The 20,500-nt window shown below is 55.7% G+C and overlaps 1 protein-coding gene across 6 annotated transcripts in view; it reads right to left on the reverse strand.

Moving 5' to 3' along the window:
• Dok7 (docking protein 7) overlaps positions 1-19,945 on the reverse strand; it is a 32,334-nt gene extending 12,389 nt beyond the window's left edge. For 2 of the 6 annotated variants that reach the window (XM_087583185.1, XM_087583189.1), the window contains exons 1-5: positions 19,841-19,943; positions 19,668-19,713; positions 12,591-12,821; positions 10,844-11,044; positions 1,980-2,099 (exon numbers count right to left, since the gene is read on the reverse strand). In XM_087583185.1, coding sequence (XP_087439311.1) covers positions 1,980-2,099; positions 10,844-11,044; positions 12,591-12,821; positions 19,668-19,713; positions 19,841-19,870 — 628 coding nt within the window. In that variant the 5' untranslated portion in view covers positions 19,871-19,943. 6 annotated transcript variants of the gene reach the window in all.
• Between the last annotated feature and the right edge of the window lie 555 nt (positions 19,946-20,500).

Consider the following 20,500-nt stretch of genomic DNA (forward strand, 5'->3'; position numbering starts at 1 on the left):
CTGAGCTCTGAATGCCAAGCCTCCGGCAGTAGCCCTCCCCCAACTCCTTCCTCCAGTCAAAAAGGGCCACTAGAACATCAGAATGCTGTCCGCAGAGCAGGAGTTTCCAGAAACCTTGATTCTTCCCTTCCCGCCTGCCCCCTCTAGGCTCTGGGTCCTCGTGTGGAAGACTGAGGCCTCGGTGGGTCTGACCACAGAGAGTCCACACAAAAGCGCACCCGCAAACCTAGGCCGTGGGGCGCTGCTCAAAAGTGTGCATCCTAGGAGCCTCTCACAGCTGTGGGACATTAGTGTCACACCATCCCCAGAACCCCTGTCCTCTCACAACACCCACCCTGCATGGGGCCAACCCTGTAGGGCTCCACACTTGCCCTAGCTTGACGATGACCATAATCCACACAGTCAGCATGCCGGGGTGACCCTAGGCCCCATATACCGAGGCAGGACATCTAGGTACAACTCCTGCAGACTCAGGCCCCAGCAGAGGCATTTTTTGAGCAGTCCCAGCTGATATGACAGGGGCAGTTGTGGAGCAAGTCTGAAATGCACCAACAGTCACCAATGTCCCTATCTGGGCACAGCTCGCCCCCTACATGTATTGGGGTACAGCTCACTTTCAAGATGAGCCATCTATGCCTTCCTCTGCCCAGTGCTGCGTCCAATACTCCCTTCACCCAGAACCATTTATAAAACAGGAAGGAGAGTGGGTTCCCCGAAAATCCAAGTCCTGCTTCCTGGCACCTCGGCAGTGGCACATATGCCACGGTGAGTTGTGGAGTGAATATGCTTCAGGGAATCTCTAAAACTGTGTGCCTCTGGGAGAAAAAGCACAGTCCCCCCCCCCCCCCCCCGACATTCTGGTGACCCACTAGCATAGCCCCTTCACATTGTACATCTGCAACTGCAATGTGAAAAGCTACCAGAAGGGGGCAATGTCACATTGCCTGGACTGCTGGGCAGCAGGAGAGCTCAGACCTCAGGGAAGACTTCAGATTTTCTAGCCACTATCTCATGAGCTGCTCCAGGGATGGGCAGCCGGATATGGAGGGTCTGGTGCCCATGGACCTGTCCCAGCATTTGAAACTGTATCCCTGCCCTGGCAGGATGTAAGGACACAGGAGATGAGCTATGACCATCAGTGTGTGACCACACCTGGTCACTGTCCTTATTGAGAATCGTCCACATGAGACCCACCAACTCAGGGCCTGTCAGAATCTGGGGAAGCCCATTCTGCCCTGGGTCCCTCAGTGTCAGGGCCATGAGCCCTTTATCTCTAGCAGTATACCTGGCTAAGATGCCATTGGCCACTGCAGGGATTAGGGTTAGGGCAAGAAGCATGTTCCGGAGTTGGGGATTTAGCTCAGTGGTAGAGTGCTTGCCTAGCAAGCGCAAGGCCCTGGGTTCCGTCCCCAGCTCCGAAAAAAAAAAAAAAAGAAAAGAAAGAAAGAAAAAGAGAAAAAAAAAAGCATGTTCCATGGAGCCCCTAACAAATACACCTTGAAACACACACACACACACACACACACACACACACACACACACACACACACACACACACACACACCAGATTACCTCACAGAGTACCTCCTGTGCCAAATGCCAGGCTCAGACACCCTGGTCCTGACCCCTAGTTGCAGAAACAGACCAGCTGCCCACACGCCAGTGACCTAGGACCAGGCTCTCTGCTCTGTCCAAGGTCTTGGACCTCTTACTGCCCAGCCACTGCATCTGTGGCTCCCTTGGACCAACCAGAAGGCTGCAGTGTCTACCTCTAGTGTCCTCGTGGTTCATGTCCAGGAGAGCCAGGCCTGAGACCTGCCAGCTGCCCCCTTAGGCTGCAGTGTTAAGGTCCCAGCCCAGTGGCCTCTAGAATTCTCAGTCGTGGATAGAAAGGACACACTAACTCACTAGGCTGATGGAGCAGGTTACCCATCTCTGGACCAGCAAGTGTACCTTCCCCGCCACATTCCCACACACACCTGGGAGAACTGGCCGAAGCCCAAATGGGCCTTTGGTTGGGGAGATGCCTCGGACAATGCAGTCAAACAGGAAGCTGATCTGCTCTCCCTCAGCTGAGGACAAGAAGAAGACTCCAGCCCCTGCAGAGGAAGAACAGAGAGACATGAGGGGGGAGGGAGGTCAGCCAGCTCCAGCGGGGTTGGGAGAGAGACCCAGAGTAGGCCTGGCCATCTGGTATGGGTACATGAAACCTGCGAAATCCTCAGCCCAAATCCAAATGACTAATACAACTTCATGAAGCCACATTCCCCAGGGCCCCAGAGCCCCACACGCCCAGAGCTCCAGAGCCCCAGAGCCCCAGAGCCCCAGAGCCCCAGAGCCCCAGAACCTCAGAGCCCCAGAGCCCCACACACCCAGAGTCCCAGAGCCCCACAGCCCCACACCCCAGAGCTCCAGAACCCGAGTCCCAGAGTCCCAGAGCCCCAGAGCTCCAGAACCCGAGTCCCAGAGCCCCAGAGCCCCAGAACCCGAGTCCCAGAGCCCCACAGCCCCACACCCCCAGAGCCCCAGAGCACCAGAGCCCCAGAGTCCCAGAGTCTCAGAGCCCCAGAGCCCCAGAACCTCAGAGCCCCAGAGCCCCACACACCCAGAGCCCCAGAACCCCATACCCCCAGAGCCCTTGCATCTCTACTGCTGCTTAGTGAGCCCATCAATGCAATGTGGAAACACAGAACCAGCCTTGGGCACCAGGTCCATAGCATCCTAGCCTGCCTGGAACTGGGCCAGGGCAGCAATCTTCTATACCTGAAGCAATCTGTGCCCAGGGTGCTGAGGTGGGTGCTGTCTCTCTAATGATGCCTAGAGATTGGCTGGAAAACTTGCGCCAAAATGCCAGCTGGGTGTCCTTCCCAGACAGCGCTGCATGGCCCAAGCAGTGGTCCCACACCTCATAAGCTGTCCTGTCCTGACTTGCCAGGACTGCTCTCTAAAGGGATGTTGACCAACCCACTGCCTCCTGTGGGGAGATGCTCAGGCCAGGACACCCTCTGACCTCCAGGCTCCCTGCAGACTTCCTGAGAGTCTTCCCCCAGCCCATGCTAATGACAAGGGAGGCACTTCTGGGAGTTCTCCTTGTGTCTCCAGCTCCCCAGCCTGTCACCATCACTGACTCTGGCCCTCACTCAGGGCTGTGCCAAGTCACCTGTGGATGGCTGTCCCATTGTGGCACAGTGTGGGGTGCCCACCTCACAAATGATCAGCTCTCATTCTGAGCAGTATCCCCGACACTGAGTGACCTATCCCCTTTCTGGAGGTCAAAGGGTAAAGATGAACCCCTGAGGTAGCACATATGTCCCAGGGCTAACTCTGCTCCCCCTGTCCACTCAGCGGAAGGAAGGAATAGCATGCAATCAGCCTAGGGTCACTTGGGCAGAGGGACCACATAGGTGCTCAGAGCTCTGTGCCCAGAGAAGCCCAGAGCAATGAGTCAGCATGGAGGACACCCCCAGGCTGTCTGCCATCAGGCACCAGGCCGGCCCTCCCGCTGGGCCCTGCCTCCACCAAGGGTGAATGAAGTCCGCCCCTGGCTGGGTGAATGAGCGCCTAGCCAGGCTGGCTGCACCCACCTGCTGAGCCAAGGCCATGGGCCTAGACACTCGGTGGTGTGTCACCACACAAGAATCTCTCTCTGCTCCCGGCCTCTGCCATTGCCCAAAGAAAGTCAGGCAGGGTCCATGCAGGAGGACTCTCAGGAACAGAAGGCAGGGATAGCTCTGTACCGCTGGGTAAGAGCTGAGAAGTCCCCTCGCTGAAAGTCCTGCACCCAGGTCACACTCCGTCTTCGCTGAACATGAGGCTCTGGATGCCAGGGGCTCAGCTAATCCCGAGACACACAGGCTGCTGTGTCTGCCCCTGCATGGCCACCCCAGTGACAGCATCTGTGGCTACTAAAGTTCTGTGATGTCTTAGACCATTCTTGTCTTAGAGATAAGCAGATGGAACCCACAGCAAGCCAGAGACGGACTCAAGCCTAGGGTAGAGGCCACTGGGATACTGCCCAGCACCACAGAACCGGGTGCTGCGGACCAAGAGAGACATAGAGCAGAAGTGAACCGCTACCCTGATGCCCACCCAGGAGGCCACCTCCAGAGCTCACTGGCTCCGAAAGGCCCTTGGTGGATCTGGTGGGTGGGCTCTGCAAGCCAAGACCGTGCTGGGCCTTGGCTAAGTGAAGTATGCTGGCCAACATCTGCTGGACAGCTCACACAAAGCATCCCGTGCTTGCTTCTGTCCCCATCCACCACCCCACCCACTGCAGGGCTCAGTCAGTCTGGCCCCAGCTCTCATGGAAGGCCAATCCTCTAATCCTGAGCTTACAGGCAGCTGGCAGAAACCGCAGGACAATCAGTCCCCCGACTATAAAAAACCACATTACCGAAGGGAGTGGAGCGGGCCCTGCATTCCACCACGGCTGCATCTACAGAGTATCAGGCTCCCCCGGAAATGCAACCAGCCAGACAAGGCCCAGGAACCTAGCAGCTACCAACCTGGGCCCCAAATGCCCATGTGGCATCCCCACCGACCGAAGGATATACCTCTTCCAGGTCCCATCAACCTGGACCCTCAGAATCCAGGGATAAGGCCTCCCCACGATACATTTCTATCTCCTATCCTGTCCCCTCTGTCCCCCCTACCTGCCCAAAGTTCTTAGAATCACCCAGGGCTCCCTAAACATGGCTGCCCCACCTGGCATGCCTCTACATGGGAGATGCCCATCCACACTCCTCGGCATGTAGCAATGACCTTTAAAACAGCATCACAGTGCTTCTCAACTTTCTTAACGCTGTGACCCTTTAATACAGTTCCTCATGTTCTGGTAACCCCCAACCATAAAATTATTTTGTTACTACTTCATAGCTGTAACTTTGCTACTGTTATTAATTGTAATGTAAATGTCTGTGTTTTATAATGGTCTTAGGTAACACTCCCAAAAGGGTCGTGACCCACAGATTGAGAAACACTGTGATATCACCTTTTATTAGTTCCAAACTCTGATCTTTACCCCCATTCCAGGAAGCCAGATGCCCACTGAGTTGTTTTCACCTCTGCCACAGTCCTTGTGATGCTTACTCTGCCTTACATCCCATTAGCTGTCTGCCGCACTAGACCCCAGACCAAACACCATATGACCCCAGTGACCTCCCGGGGCCTGATGCCAGGTCCCTTAGATAAGAATAAAAAGACACCTACAAGGTTCTTTGCTGCTTGCTAGCTTGTATGTTCCAAGAAAGGGTGGAGCCCAGGTCCCCTGCCCACCCATGAGGCTAGGTCCTATTTCCTTACCTCTGGCCAGCCTGAGCCTCCTTGGAATAGGATAAAGTGGCTGAGATGACAATCTGCTTCTCCAACTCTGGGATTTGGTCACTGAAGGAGCCTGGAGCCACCCACTCATGTCCCCTTGGGACTGCCCACCATGCAGAACAGCCCGACTGTGCTGCTAGAAGAGCGATGATTGTGACCTCCACACCAACCACAGCCTCCGCCATCAGTCTGGCTTCCACTGTTTGAGTGACCTAGTCTGTGCCTCGTGGGACAGAGATGGACCACCTCAGAACTCTGATCCAGAACTATAAGCAGCAGAACAGATGCTGGAATTGGGGTGTTTACTACAAGGACCCAAAGGTGGGGTGCTGGAAACTCCGAGGATCTACCGAGTTTTTTTTTCTACCAGAACGTGTCCTTGAAATTGCTATTACAATGATCTCTAGATATATGCACTCTTCCAAATGTCTCAGGCTTGGCCCAGCAAGGACCAGCACTTCTTGAGTGGAGTACTGAGACATTAGCCAAAGACCCTGTCAGCTTGTTCCTGGGCACCCTCGAGAGCACCTTTATAGACCCATAGAACCCTTTTCACAGACCCAGATGAAACCACTCCTTCGTTCCCCTGCCTGCCTCTGCTCTCGGGGTTCCTGCTCATCCACACAGCCTACACCAGTACCGGCCTCCTCCTAGGTCCTGACTCTAGTTTCTTGAAGACCAAGCTGAGGTCCTGGTCCTCAGGAAGAGAGTGAGCAGCCAAGCCCCAGAGAAGGGAACCCCCAAGCCCAACCTCAGGCACACTGCAGGTGCACAGGTCACCTCAGGAGGGAGTGGCATGGTGAGAGGTGACGCTCTCCTGTACCAACGAGGAAGCCAAGGCGTTGGGCTCCATCACAATCATTCTGAAGAACTGCAGTCAATCACACAGTAGCACTGACATTCCCAGTGAGGTTTCAGTCTGGGAACCTGCTTTCTCTTATGTAGCGGCCCGAGCTGAGGCACAAAGACGCCATGTACCCCAGGAGGTCACGTGACCCTGTCTCAGAGGTCAGAGGACACTATGCCTTTCCTCTCCCTCTTCTGTCTCGAACTAACGGCTTGCAGCAAATCAGCCCCGGAGGACACAGATGGTAGGTGTTGACAGCTGGCAGGGTCTGAGTCACCTAGCAGCTGGTCCTGCGCCCTGGCTCCCTGCTTGGTGCCCACTCTGCCCAAGAAAGCCTTTTGTTCCTCAAGAGGAAGAAGGGCTGGCACGTGCCGGATGGAGGCCTGGGGTAAGCAGCCAGCCCCACCCTGCCTCAGGAACAGGTGCCTAGACAAACTGCAGTACATGAACTGGGCCATTCCTGCCACTGTCCCCACCTGGCCACCGGCAGCCATGGCAGCTCGTGCCTCAGTCTCTTCTTCAAAATAGAGCTAGGGTGACAGCCCCAGGCGGTGAGATCTCAAGAGCTAGGGCACTCGAGCACTTAGACGCATCCCTCTCTGTGTCCAGTAGGGTAGCTCTCAAGAAGCTTACTGTGGCCAACCTGGGCCTTGTGTGACAACAGGTTCCACACTGATGGGGCCTGGACCCACACCGAATGCAGATGTCACTAGATGACTACATAAGGGGGAGGAGTCCTCTCCAATCCAGACTGGCAGAACCCGCAAAGCCAACAGAGCTGAGACCACAGGCCTGGAGAACGGTGACAGCCAGGGGCCTGACTCATTACCTGCTGCTGACTGCAGGATCTCCTCTGGAGGCCACAGAGAAGTTCCCACAAATGGCCACATCTCTTGAATGTCACTCCATGACTCCACTGAGTCAAAGGGCTTTGTACTACATGTCTGGGACGTCTGCATCACTGTCCCTGAGGCCCATGAACAAGGCATGAGAAAGGCACGGAGCTAGCTCCATAGAGCCCGGGAGCACTCGGAGCACTCGTTCTGCCCCTGCCCTGATCCCGCTGCCCCACCTCAGCATGGGGCCCCGCCTCTCCCACAGTCAATCTCCATCCAGAGGGCACTCCCGGAAACCACTGACCATGCTGCCACAGCTGCGGCATAGCTAAGGCTTCCTGTCCTTGTCTGGAGAAAAACCAGAACCTGCTAGGTTCTAGGCTCCTCGAGGCCTTCCTCTCTTGGTCTACCATCTCCTGGGTTGCCTTTCTGGGTTGCCACTGAACCTGTCTCAAAGCAAATGGGCCCAGCACTTCTCTTCCCCACAAGGCCCCTGACATCCAACTAAACCAACAAATTCTAGTAGATGAAAAGCAATCTTGGGAAGGAGTCATCTCCATACTGTCTGGGGAGCAGGCTAGGGCAGAGCCATGGGGTGTGGCTCTGGAGGGGGATAGGGGCAGGCCGGGGTCTGTCCTTGGGGAAGGAAGATGTTAATTCTATATACTTGAGATCTTCTAAGGCCTTCTGGTACGTCCCACCAGCCATCTGTCCTCCAAGATAGACCTCCAAGCACCATGACTCAAATTTTATAACCATCATGGTTAAACGTTGACTCCCAAAAGACCTGACCTCGTGTGTATGTAGAAGGGTCTTTGAAGATGGGTTGGGTTAGATTGTAAACACAACACTCTCCTGGCTAACCCAGGTGGCCCTACAGCTGGTGACAGTCCTCATCAGACCCAGAGGAGACACCCACTGGAAGACCAGGAGTTCAGTTAATGAGGAAATCAGACATAATCCCAAGGGCCCTAGAGGAAGGCCATACTGACCCTCTCGTTGGGGACTGTTGGCCCCAAACTGAAGGACCCCATTTCTGTTGCCTTAACAACCCTGTTCGGTTGTGGTGACTCCAGATGCCTGTGGCTCCCTGAGCCTCAGAAGGCTGCAGCTCCTTTCCATGCCTGCAGATGCATGGGCTCCATCACCCCTTCTGCCCACCTGCCTTGTGCTCGGAGTTGCAGCAGTTCTCAGACCAGCTGGAGCAGAGCCAAGTGTATCCACCCCTATCAGAAAACAGCGCCTTGGGGTACTGTCAGGGACAGAGGTAGGCTTGCCTAGTCAGTCTCTCCATATGCCTTCCCAGAGAGAGGGAGGCCTCCCTCCCGAAATCCTGCAGCTACACCTCCAATCAGGTCACTCTGAGCCTGACTACATTCTGCAGGGGCTAAGCCTCACCCTCTTATATCTTACATCCTTCTCACACCCCAGCACAGGTCAGGGGTACACTCCTGAGAAGGGAAGGAGGCAGGGGGGGGGCAGGTTGTAGGAGTCTCGGCCGCCTGTCCTAGGAATTCCACTGCTCAAGGTCCAGGCCTCTAGACAACTGGGGCTCCCTGTCCCCAAATGCAGCACCTAACCATGGTCACCACACAGCCTTTTCCAGCAACCAGTGACCTGTAGGCCACTGTAGGATTTGGGCCAAGTAGGATTTGAGCTGGAGAGAGAGGATTGCCAGCAGTGTTAGTGCCAGGGCTGTGAAGCAGGACCCAGACTAGCCGGCTCCAAGCACAGTGGTTCCAGGCAGCCTCCTGCAGTTGACGAGCTAATTCAGGACCTTGCTCAGAAGCCTCAAGGAAAACACCACAGCCTAGGTCAGGTGCTCGCTTCTCAGCAGAGCTAACATGCTGCAAGGCCCAGGATGGTGATGTGCAGAACAGAGCCCACTGATACCAAGAGGCCGCGCTGTGAACTCAGAGGCCCCAGGAGAGAAATGTGTGTCAGGCCCTAATACCCTGGTGCCTAGACACAGAGAACAGGCCTCCTTGGAAATGGGTCCCCCGGCCCGGCCCACCTGGGGGCTGGAAAGCATGTGGGCCAGCACCACCCCTAACCTGTGCCCAGGAATCCCACAGATCTTGAAGCAAGGATTCTGCCCTGCTCCATCAGAGCGATTCTAGGAACTCCCAAATCGAGAGGCTCCCAGGAAGGAGAAGCCACTGTACGATTGACTGGTCTGAGGTTCCCAAATATCAAATGACAGAGGGGACCAACTGGCTATCCCACCACCACAGCCGCAGGCCATGCTGGAATCCTCTGCTCTTGAGACCCGCCAAGGAAGAAGGCTCAGCACCGTGGGAAATGGCTGTGCTTGCCCCAGCGCCATGACGTCACGCTGCCTCTGTCTGGGGAGGAATGTTGTCCTGCCTCATCTCCCCATGTATCCCCTCACTAAGCATCTTTATAAACCACACCTTGTCTCCTCAAAGGAGCTCCCACTCAGAGCCCCACTGTGGGCTCCCAGCATCCAGCAGAGACTGAGGCACGGTATCCACCCCCATACAGCCCTTTGCAGAACATGAGGTCCAGGCAGCCAGTGACCAGCACAACCCATATCTATGCCATCCCAAGGAGAGGGGGATGTCACTCCAGGAGCCTGTGCTACACATCCAACCAGGCCATGCTGAGCCTGGCTATGCTATGTAGGGGCTAAGCTCAACCTCTTACCTCTTGCACCTCAGCAGAGGTCAGGGGCGTATCCCTGGCAAGGGGAGGACGGATGGGCAGGTTGCATGAGTCTCCACTGCCTGATCTAGGAATTTTACTATGCAAGGTCTGGGCCTTGAGCCAACAGGGGCTCCCTGGCCTTGATACAGCGACTCCCCATAGGCACCTCAGGCCTGGCCAGGTTGCCAGGAGAATGGGCACCTCAGACAGCAGCACACTGTGTAGTGCGGCTGGCCTCTCAGGAGAGGAAAAGGGTTCTGACCCTTCGGTGACTGCAAGTCTGAACTCCACAACATTGTACGCAGCCCCCATAGAGAGCAGCATAGGGGGAGGTCACTGGAGCACCTCACTTCTGGTATGAAAGGCCTCCCTGTCCTCCAAACACCAACCACCTGCCGAGCTCCCATCCTGGCTACCAGAGGCCAGCCCATCGTGGCTGTTGCATGGCGACCTCTGCACTCACCTCACCCTGGTCACTGTGAGTGGAGACAAGCATGGTGTGGCCCTGGGGACTCGGGGTAGGACCTTTCCACCTCCCAGGTCAGATCCACCCTTCCCACCCTGCCTCGCTGTTGACATGCAGGCAGCTCTGGGCAGCACAGCAGTCATGGCAGTTGGTCTGTCTAGGGCACTGCTTCTCAATCTGAGTATTTTGACCTGGTTGGGGATTGAATGACCCTTTCACAGGAGTCGCACATCAGATATCCTATATATCAGATATTTACATTATGGTCCATAACAGTAGCAAAATCACAGCTATGAAGAAGTAACAAAATTAATTTTATGATAGGAAGTCGCCACCACAGGAGGAACTGTACTAAGGGGTCTCAGCGTTAGGAAGGTTGGGAACCACTGGGCTGTTGGACTTTTGGGTCAGTGAATGTACTTCTCTAACTGTGGCATCCACAGGACCCCAGTCATGCCCCACACTGACCTCATACACAAGCCATAGAGTGACATGAAGCTGCTCTCTGGGGTTTCCCAGGATCCCTCAAGCTCCCTCCCATCCCCAGAAACAGCCAATGGGCAAGTCAATGCCTGGCTTAAGCAACTGCAGCCCTGTTGCTTGGAGAAACAGACTACAGCCTCCCGTCAGGTGCCCAAGCCAACATGCGTAGGCCAATCAGCTCAAGTGTCCCCAGTGTCCCCAGTGTCCCCCACACAGCATACTTACAGTACCCACACCTGGTCCCGCCTTCAAAGATGAATCCATTTGGCACAGCCCCATAACGCCGGAGATCAGACAACTTCCACTGCCCCGTGACAGTTGGAGGGATGTCTCTGGCCAGGACCAGGATGTCATTGCAGAGATGAAGAGTGGCTGGACCACTCTCCAGTTTGGTGCCAGGAGCTACCGTCACATGGAACCGATGCACTGAGGACCAGACAGCGGAGAAAAGGGCATTACCGGGGTGAATGAGCTGGGAGGAGATGATCAGGCAGGGGCCATGCTCTCACGGCCACTCAACCAAGAATGAAGGACATATGCCGGGAAGTACTAAGCTGTCAGAGGGCCCCACTTATATCCCACCCATATTCCAGGATCTTCCCTAGCCAGAAACAAGCAAGTTCTCTGAGGAGACTGCCCAGCTCTGAGGACACTCCTTGTGGCCCCTTTCCATCAAGGCAGCCAATGTGCTCCCATTTCAGAGATGGGAAAGCAAAGTTCAGGAGTGGAGTATGTTTCATCCTGTGTATAGACTAGGAGGCAATGATTGGCAGGTCTGTCTGGGACTAGCATGGCTCAGAGGCAGCTAGATGCCATAGTTATGTCTACAGTCAGTGCAGCCCTTTGCCTGAAAGCCCTTAGGGAGCACAGCCAGAATTCCAGCCTCCCTTTCCCCCCATCTCTTAGAGCACCCCACTTTCATAGGTCTCTCCCTGTGAACCACAGCAGCCTCTCCCTGTAGTACCCACGTGCCAGCCTCCTGCCCACTTCATATCCAGACCCCAGAGCCAGAGGACCCTAGCAATGACGTCACCTTGTCCTCTTTCAGCTGTGGCCTTGGGTTTGTCCTGCAAGCCCACCCTTCTACAGGGGTCTGTCCAACCACATCAGCTTTCTCTTAACATCTACAGAGGGACCTGGGAAGCCCACCACATTGTTGGGAGGACCCCTGTCCTGCCTGAATGGGGGTGGGGGGTGCAACCACGCTATGAACCAGCGCCAGAGAACTCTCTAGAAAGATGAGAGCTTCTAGCAAATATTGCCTGCCCTGTACCTTCACTGCACTGTCCACACCACGACTCTAGGCTAAATAAAGGTCCACCAGGCTCTGCTGTTCTTGTATGGATGAAAGCAAAGCTTCCTCCTCCGCTGCCTAAATCTCAGCATGGGTAGGCAGCGGGCAATGTGTTCATTTATCACCATCACCATCACCACCATCACCATAATTATCACTACTGTTGACACATCATTGTATCATCACTGTGAGGGGGAGGGGGAGGGGAGGGGGAAGGGGGGAGACATGTGGGAATGCAGATGCACACATGCCACTGTGTGCCTGTAGAGATCAGGGGACAATTTTCTGAAGTTGGTTCTCTCCTTTTACCCTGAGGCCCTGCAGGTCAATCCCATGGCTCCCATGGGTCCCTCAGCATGGGCTCTGGGATAGTACAGAACAGGTGCCACCCAAAGGGTGGGGTTAGGGAGTGCCCTTCCTTAAATGGCTTGGGCCAGCTTGGTTAGCTAAGGGATCCAGTTTTGACAGGGTCTTTTAGGGACTTCAAAGAGCCTCTGCACCGAGTTCATGCCTACCCCTGGCCTGAGTACCCATGAGGGCCTGCCTGGCTTTTACTCTGAGACATCTACCCGTGTGCATCATTTCTACAAGATTCCCTGGGTCCTTACTCATCTCTGCAGCTCACAGTGGTGACGGACCCTGGGGCCTCACCTCAAACCCCACCCTTGCGGCACTCACCCTCGCCCAATGCATAGCGGATACGAGTGTCCCAGGCACACATGGCCTCGTGGCTGTCAAAGCCCAGCATGATGGCCTGAGACAGGCAGATGATAGCCAGGGTGTGGGCCAGGCCCTCATAGGGCAGGGCAGGCTCCAGGCCACAGATGTCCTCCAGGGTGAGGCTGCTGCGCTCCCGCAGGCCCTTTGAACGTTCACACCTGTCCTTGTAGACCAGCATCAGCAGGCAGTCTGTTCAGACAGGCAAGAGGTCATCAGGACGCTGCCCATCCTGCTCACTGCCCTTATCACTGTTCCTAAAAGGCCTCATCACTGCCTTCTAGGGCTGAACAAATGACTTACCCACCCCACAGGACAAGAACGAGCCTTGGGCGTGTGGAGCTTACCGGGTGCCCATTCCATCAGGTCACTGGGCCCACACATAGCCCCATGCTTCTGGCCTTTTGCCCAGCCTGTGTAGTGTGATGTTCGAGTCTAATCTGGCTATAGCAGAGAGGACTGAGTCTTCACTCACTCCCAGGCCCTCCAGAGAAAAGGTATCTGGGAATTTCACCCAAAGCACATTTCTCATCTGCCTTGGAGTTGTAAACACTGCCACAGCACTACACCCCAGGGGTGCCGCTAGGGAAGCTAGGTAGGCTAGGACAAGCTATGCTCAAACCTCCTGGCCCTCCAGACACCGTCAGCCTTAGTCAGAAGGACCCTGAGAGTCAGGCCTTCACACCTGCAGCACTTGGACCTCAGGGCCTACCTGTTGGGGAGGAGGTAGGACTCATGCACCCAATCAAACACCTAAACACTTTTCATTCAGGGCAACCCCAAATAGCGGGTGGTGCTAAACCAAGGGAAGACTGGAGAAAGCCCCACAAGGACCTCAGCGCAAAGCCAGACCGTCCTGCAAACAGCATCAGCAAACCTACACAAGGACCCAAATCCCAGCCATGACTCCCAAAGCCTCTGTGGTTTTCCTTCCTTCCCTAACCAAAGCCTGAGAGCCAGGATCATGGAGGTGGATGCCAGCAAGCTTTCCATGAAGGTCAGAGGTTTGGGGGCCACAAACTCTTCCTCTGGGGCCAAACTGGGTGGGTAAGCAGCCAGGTAGCACGTTCACCAATAAGCCCATCTGTGTGTCATGTACAAAACCAAGGGGAGGTGAAGGCAGGAGGGCCAGGAGCTGGAGTCCAGCCTTGGCTACCTTGCAAGTAGCTACAGACTACATGAGACCTTATCTTCCAAAGAAGCTAGGCTCTGTTTCCTGTTTGTGAACCAAACTCGAGTCCTCAGTCACTGCTCCCAGCACCATGCCTGCCTGCCTGCCATGCTCCCCCCATGACATTGATGGACTCTTATCCCTCTGAAAGTGGGGGTACAGTTGATAGACTGTGCTGAGTCTCAAGTGAGATGCTGGACTTTGGAGTTTTGAACAGTTGGGACTGACTGTGGAGACTCCTGGATCAGACCAAATGCATTTTGTATCACAGTATGGCCACGAGTCTGTGGGGGTCGGAGAGCGGGGTATGGTGGCTTGAGTGAGAACGTCTCCCCCCTCCCCTATGGCCTAGATGATGTCATACTTGGTCTCCAGTTGCTGGAGCTATTTGCATTCTGGTTAGGAGGCGTGGTCTTGCTGGAGAAAGTATACGTCACTGGGGGCGGGCTTTGCGGTTTCAAAAGACACCTGCAGCCATTTTGAGTTAGCCCTCTGCTGTGGATGCAGTTGTGAGCTCTCAGCTTCTGCTCCGGTACCGTGCCTGCCTGCCTGCCATCTTCCCCACATGATGGTGACAGGCTGGAACAGTGAACCCAAAAGAGACACTTCCTTGTACAAAAACAACAAACAAATAAAAAACGGGGGTAGGGGGAGACTTCAATCCCAGTTTGGGAGCCTGCTCATTGTTTATAACCATTTTTAAAAAATGGGAAATCATTCTCAGTCAGGGGTGGGGGGAAACGGGGATTCTGGCTCAGTTTCTCTCAGACATGGCGAGAAGGGCCTGAATGACAGACCCACTGGCACAAAGCAAGAAGCTGGCAACAAAAGCATCCAGTGAGGTAACAAAACCAAAATGTCCCTCAGAAGCATCCCCAAAGATGTCAACTGATAAATAAGAACCCCACAGACACACTTGGGGGACCCACAAAGGAAATCACGGGAACCAAGGGGGTGAGCATAGTCAAGGCCCTAATGTCAGGTCCCCTGCATCAGGATGCCAGGGGCAGAGGACACCCCTCCCTCCGGTGGTCAGCTCCAGTGTCCTCCTCTGTCACACAGGCACCCCCGGGCCCTGAGAACTGAATGTGGGAAGGTGTAAGACCCCACATGTGTGTGCCTACCATGTGCTCACACATTCTCACACCACTTCCAGCTGCAGCCTACCTGGCTGTCTGCCGATCTTTGTGAGGCGTGGTTGGGAAGTACCAATGACTGGGCCCGCTGGGGCCAAATAGCCCTGTCTCCTTTCACCTCTCAAGTCCCCAGCAGGCAGGACTCAAAAGTCCCAGGCCCTTCCTCCCCTGAGAACCCACCACGACAGCGATAGGATCTGAGCCAATGTCCTGCTTCTGCTGCTGCCTGTTGAGGCTGACATGGCTACCCACCCAACAGACACAACGGCCACCCCAGCCTGGTCCATAAACCTGCCTGTCCTTCAGTCCTCAGCATCACCATCCTGGAGAACTGCCCAACCTCTCCCCATGCTCACCAGCAGGCCGCCCTCAGGCTAGGGTCCCCCACCATCCCCTCACATCCCAATTCCACCTCTGCAAGTCCAGCATCCTTCAGCATGGCTATCAAGGCCAGCATCTACACACTTGTCTAGTTCCTTCAGCTCTAATGGTGGCCCAACCTCAACGTGTGCTTGCATGGCAGAGTCCGATACTCATCCAGGATCAGCCTGCTGCTTCAGGGACAGCAGATTGTCACCCCTTCATTCAGAAAGTTAATATTCCCAATGATAGGATCAAGAACGGTGACATTAAACTTTTCCTTAGAACACCAAACAGTAAAAACCTTAGCTTTGTGGCAGCTTCTACCACAACCACTCAACCCAGAAGCTCACGGTGCAGCATGGGGAGGCTGTTGGGGCTTCCGGTGACACCTCAGAAGCAGGCAGTGGACTCGGTTTGGTCCATGTCTTCCCTAGGGTAGAATTTGCTCACTTCTCGTGCTAAGCCTGATGTTTGACTGGTTTAAAGAGTCACAGGAAGGACCCCATATTTGACCCTGAACCCTGATAAGGTCTGACACTACCCCTCAATCTATCTTATCTCTAGGGACACAAAACTGTGCCTCGGGACAGTGAGAGTCAGTGATCCCTTCTTGCATCTACAGGAGATGAAAGGTGGCCATTTTCAGACTTAGGGACCAGGAGGACAGGAGAACCAAGTCACAGGTAAGTGAGCCAGGAAGTCTTGGTGCCGAGAAGTTCGCTCTAAGAGTATTGAGTACGGAAGGCTGGCCCGGCCTTGGCTACTGGATAGAGAACAGAATCCCAGGAACAGGATGGCTTCAGACACTCCTGTCCTGTTCTGTCCCATTAAGGGATACTGTGGGCCTGGGCTGGATGGGGAGCATGGGAAGGAACAGCCTCGGCACCACTATCTGACCCTGCCCCAGTCTGGGAAGGAGCCACTAGAGTGTCTATAGGTTAGCAGGGGCCAGTGAAAGCAAAGGGTGGCTCTGGGATGGGGGCAGGAAGAGGATGTCTGGGGAGGACTGTCAGGGATGCAGCTGAGACTGGGGTCTTTCCTAGATGGACGGAGCTATGAAGCCCATTGGACACTGAATGGCCATGTGGGCAGGCAGCTGGAAGGCATCTGAGGATGTAAAAATAACCATGGAGTTGTCATGAGCTCACTGAGGCCTTTTAGCTACGGCCCAGGGCCACACAGAGGGCAGGAGGGACAGGCAGAGCTGAAGCCTCTGGGTGGAGGGACACACCACAGGGAAGACAGAGTGATTGGGGCCTGGAGGGGGACAGGGAGGGTAGAGTTGGAAGGAGGTAGAAGAGAACCTTAGCAGATGTGTGGCAGGTTTAGCCCTGGAGGTCACAGTGACCTTGAGGCACTAACTACCCTCAGAAGTTCGGTGGATAAAGCAGGCAGCAGCCTGAGATCACCCTTAGCCTGGGGACCCACGGGGACAAGATGGAGTGTGAGACCTTAGCCCCAAAGTTTATCTAGGAAAGACACCATGTATACTGTTCCCTACGAGTGAGGGAGTCACAGACATGGGTTTGCCCAAGAGTGTGTGGCCGGGTCTCAGCGCTAAGACTCAGGCAGGACAGGGTTGACCTGTGTCTTCTTCTTCAGTCACCTTCCTGGCAGATGTGGGAATAGACAAGCAAGGACCGACCTACAGCATCTGACTAAGTACAGTTACTCAGGGAAGATGTGGCTGCCCGGGTCACACAGCACAGAAGCTGAGTCGAGCCTTGAACCAGGTATTCCTGTTCCTTGTGATACTCCCACGAAGAGAGAGGTCTAGTTGCCATCCTGACCTGTCCTCGGCCTTGGGCTGAGGTGTCGCTGAGGAGGCAGAGATCTAGATAACCCAAAGCCAGAGGTGCCAACTCTCGAAGTATTGGGTCACTGACCATGGGGTCTCAGTCTTAGTGAAATACACCTGTCATTATCAGAACCCTAACTTGGACTGAGCACTGGCTGCAATGGGACTCCAGCTTCAAGGCTCCTGTCCCCACGTGTGGGCTTGAGACCTCTGCTGTCCTCGTGAGCATCGGGTGGGGTGTTCTCCTGCAGGTAGGGCCATTGCACCTCTCTGGGACAGTCATACCATGGCTGCCTAAAGATGGTGCTGAGGTAAGGATCCCTGGCCCTCAGGAATGAAGGGCGAGGCCCTGGAGAGAGACACGGTATACCTCCCTTACCCCTGTGTCCAGACCTAGGCTCCTCTGCCAGGTTCAGAATGTGGGTCCCTCCTTGTGGATTTCCCAAGCTAGATGAAGCCCACATGGGAAGCAGCAGATTAGCGCCTGCTGAAAAACAGTCCAGCTGTCCATAACGACTGCCGGGGACCCTCCATGAGCTGTCTGGAGCGCTCATCAAGAGACCACACCACAAAGAAGATAGACTGAGACCCAAAGTTCTCAGTGAGCCACTGGCCAGGACAGAACCAGAGCACCGGTCTCCTGAAGGTCTGCCCAGAGAGGGGACCCAGAGATACATCCTTCTCCAGGACACAGTCCCACTCTAAGATCCCACGCTGAGACAGGCCTGGCGGGAAGAACTTCCCACCAGCGGGCCCTTCGGGGCACGATGGCTCAGCAGCTGTGCTGGGGCGGGAGACGCTTTACTTTTTGAATAACCTCTTCCTTCCACGAGCTCGTACTGCCTACCAGAAATCTAGCACTGTGGAACACACCTCCGATCCAAGTGTTTCCCCTTTTCTGCCAGCTAAATCCTTCCTATAGGACAGCTGCCATGTTGGCGGCACACACATGAGAGAAGGCATGCTGACAGAGAGCTCTGTGCTCCTGCTCCCTCTCAACTGTTTCCCATGAGCCTCCACGAAGGAAGTCACAGTTTTAAAGCCAAGGACTCATTGGTTTCTCAGGACAAGAAAACAGAGCTGTGCTCTCGATTCCATACCAGATCCACAGAGTCCAGACCACAGGTCCTCAAGGACACAGATGTCAACTACTGTCTAGAGGGAGGGAGAGGGTGGGGTAGAAAGAACTGGTCTCCTATGGTTTAAGATGGGCAGGTGGGAGGAGAAAGCCACAGTGGGGGTGGGGGCTATGGGCTGTGTAGATCAGGAAGAGGCCTTGGGATGGTGAACAGTTCAGGATGGACAGACCCAGAGAGGCAGGGACGTACCCTCTACTCTTGACTCAGTCATCTCCTACCCCTAACACATTCCAGCTCAACTTCAGAGCCCCATCTGGGGACAGCTTGTAATCCAGGTTCCTTTACCAGTCCCATCCCTTGGGACCTCTGGCCTGCTCACTATCCAGCATACAGGAAGCTCTCAGACCCCAGCAGAGTCAGTGAGTACACTTCAGGATGCTCTCTGGGATAGACTTAACCCAGTAGTCTTCCCCAGCCAGACTGGTGCACATGGACCACAGCTGATCAAAGCCACTTAAATCCACTGTGGACTTTACTTCTCTACTGCTCCATCCGGCCCCCAAGCCTGGTAGTGTCCAAGGTCCCTTTCCCTCCCCAGTCTCCAATCATCCTCTTCCAGATATCCTGAAATGCCAAGCACAAGGACCCCCAGGCTTTGAGCCACAGCGGCCCTTGGGGAGTGAGCTGAGACCTAAACAAAAGGAAACTGTTCACTAAAGCAGCTAGTGAATTGTGACACCCCTCCTGACAGGCACCGGCATCCTGGAAGTCACTGTGGCTGCCTGCACATTTGTGAGGCTGCCACACACGCCCCCACCCAACTTCCTCTACAGACCCCTGGGTGCCTGGGCCAGCTCCAAGGCACCTGTCTCCTGAAACAGCTGCAGTCCCAGGCTGGAGCTGCAGAGCTGCCCTGACTCCTTGCTGGCTCTCCCCATACTGAGGGAAGCAGCCCCTGGTACCACTTTCCTTTCCCAGAAGTGTGTCTCCCCCAAACAAAGTCCCGGGACACAGAAGTAGGACTCTTCCTACCTGGCAGCCCGCCTATTCCCTACCTGAGAGTGTGGGGTTGGGGATGGGTGGTGGCACTGCCTGGGATGCGGCTTGGGAATTCCTGAAGCATTTTCACCAGGACACCAATGTCGCTGAGGCACATTCTGCCTGCTCCTTCTTGGGAAGGCTGCAGCCCCTCTGGGTTTCTGCTGGTCCAGGAAAGGGGTTGGCCCACACAATAGCTGGGACAAGCCCCCCCCCCCCCAGCACCACACTCAGGGACAGGTTAGGGCTGTGTTGCGGGTGGCGAGGACCCAGGGTCCGGGCGCCGGAGCGGCTGCGACTCTCCGATTACCGCCGGGGGGCCGGGTTTCAGTGGCTCCCCCGGGGCTATTTCGGGCGAGCTGGCACCTCAGCCACGCGTTGCAGGACCGGCAGGGTCCCGATGGCTCGTCGAGACCGGCCACCCTCCGCCCCGCCCGCGGCCCGGCCGCTCACCTGCCACCGGCGATGGCTTGCGCAGCACCAGCCACCTACTCTTCCACTGCGGAGACAGGACAGCGTGAGAAGCCGCCCGCGCGCGCCCGCCCCGCGCCCCTGCCCCAAACCGAGCGCGCCCCCGCCCCGCGCCCCCGCGGCGCCCCAACCTTCTTGCCGTCCCGCAGCTTGACCTGGCCCTCCACCAGCGCTGCCTCGGTCATCTTCTGTCATGGTTCCCGCCGCCCGCTGCGCCCTCTCCACGCGTCCTGGGCGCCCGAGCCCAGGGTCACTTTCAAAATAGCTCCGGGAGGGCCTTGGTCTACGCCAGGAGGGCGGGCCCGGCGCGGCGGGCGGGGCGCAGCGACACGGGGACCTGGATGCGGGGGAGACTGGGCGGGGCACCCCGGGGCCTCGGTCTTTAAGACCCTAGCAAAGTGCAAGCCAGTAGGTGGCAGTGGCCTTGGGCAGCCTCTATCCTCAGCAGGCTGCCAGACTGCACTGTTCCTGCCAGGTCATGGGACCACTGCTTAAGACCACCTGAAGCAGACTCTGGAGAATGAAACTCAGTCTGAGGGGAGAGACTGAGACGGGGCAGTTTTCCAAAGGGAAGGAAATTGTCCCAAGACAACCCCATAGAAGGCTTTGTGGCCCCGTGTCTGCTCAGTCCCAGTTTTAGTTTGACTTCAACGGCTTCATCTTTTGCACCTGCCCTTCCCCCATCTCTTAGAGCCACGACGTACTCCTGACAGCAGGCCAACTAGAACAGCCCAGGCCCAGTACCTTCCCCAGTCCCTAGGCCTTCCCCATGGCCAGAGGTGGCCACTCCCCAGGCAGGTAGAGGAAATGGGCAT

The sequence above is a fragment of the Rattus norvegicus genome, chromosome 14 (genome assembly GCF_021556685.1).
Source record: "Rattus norvegicus strain SHRSP/BbbUtx chromosome 14, alternate assembly SHRSP_T2T, whole genome shotgun sequence".
In the NCBI taxonomy this organism is placed as follows: Eukaryota; Metazoa; Chordata; class Mammalia; order Rodentia; family Muridae; genus Rattus; species Rattus norvegicus.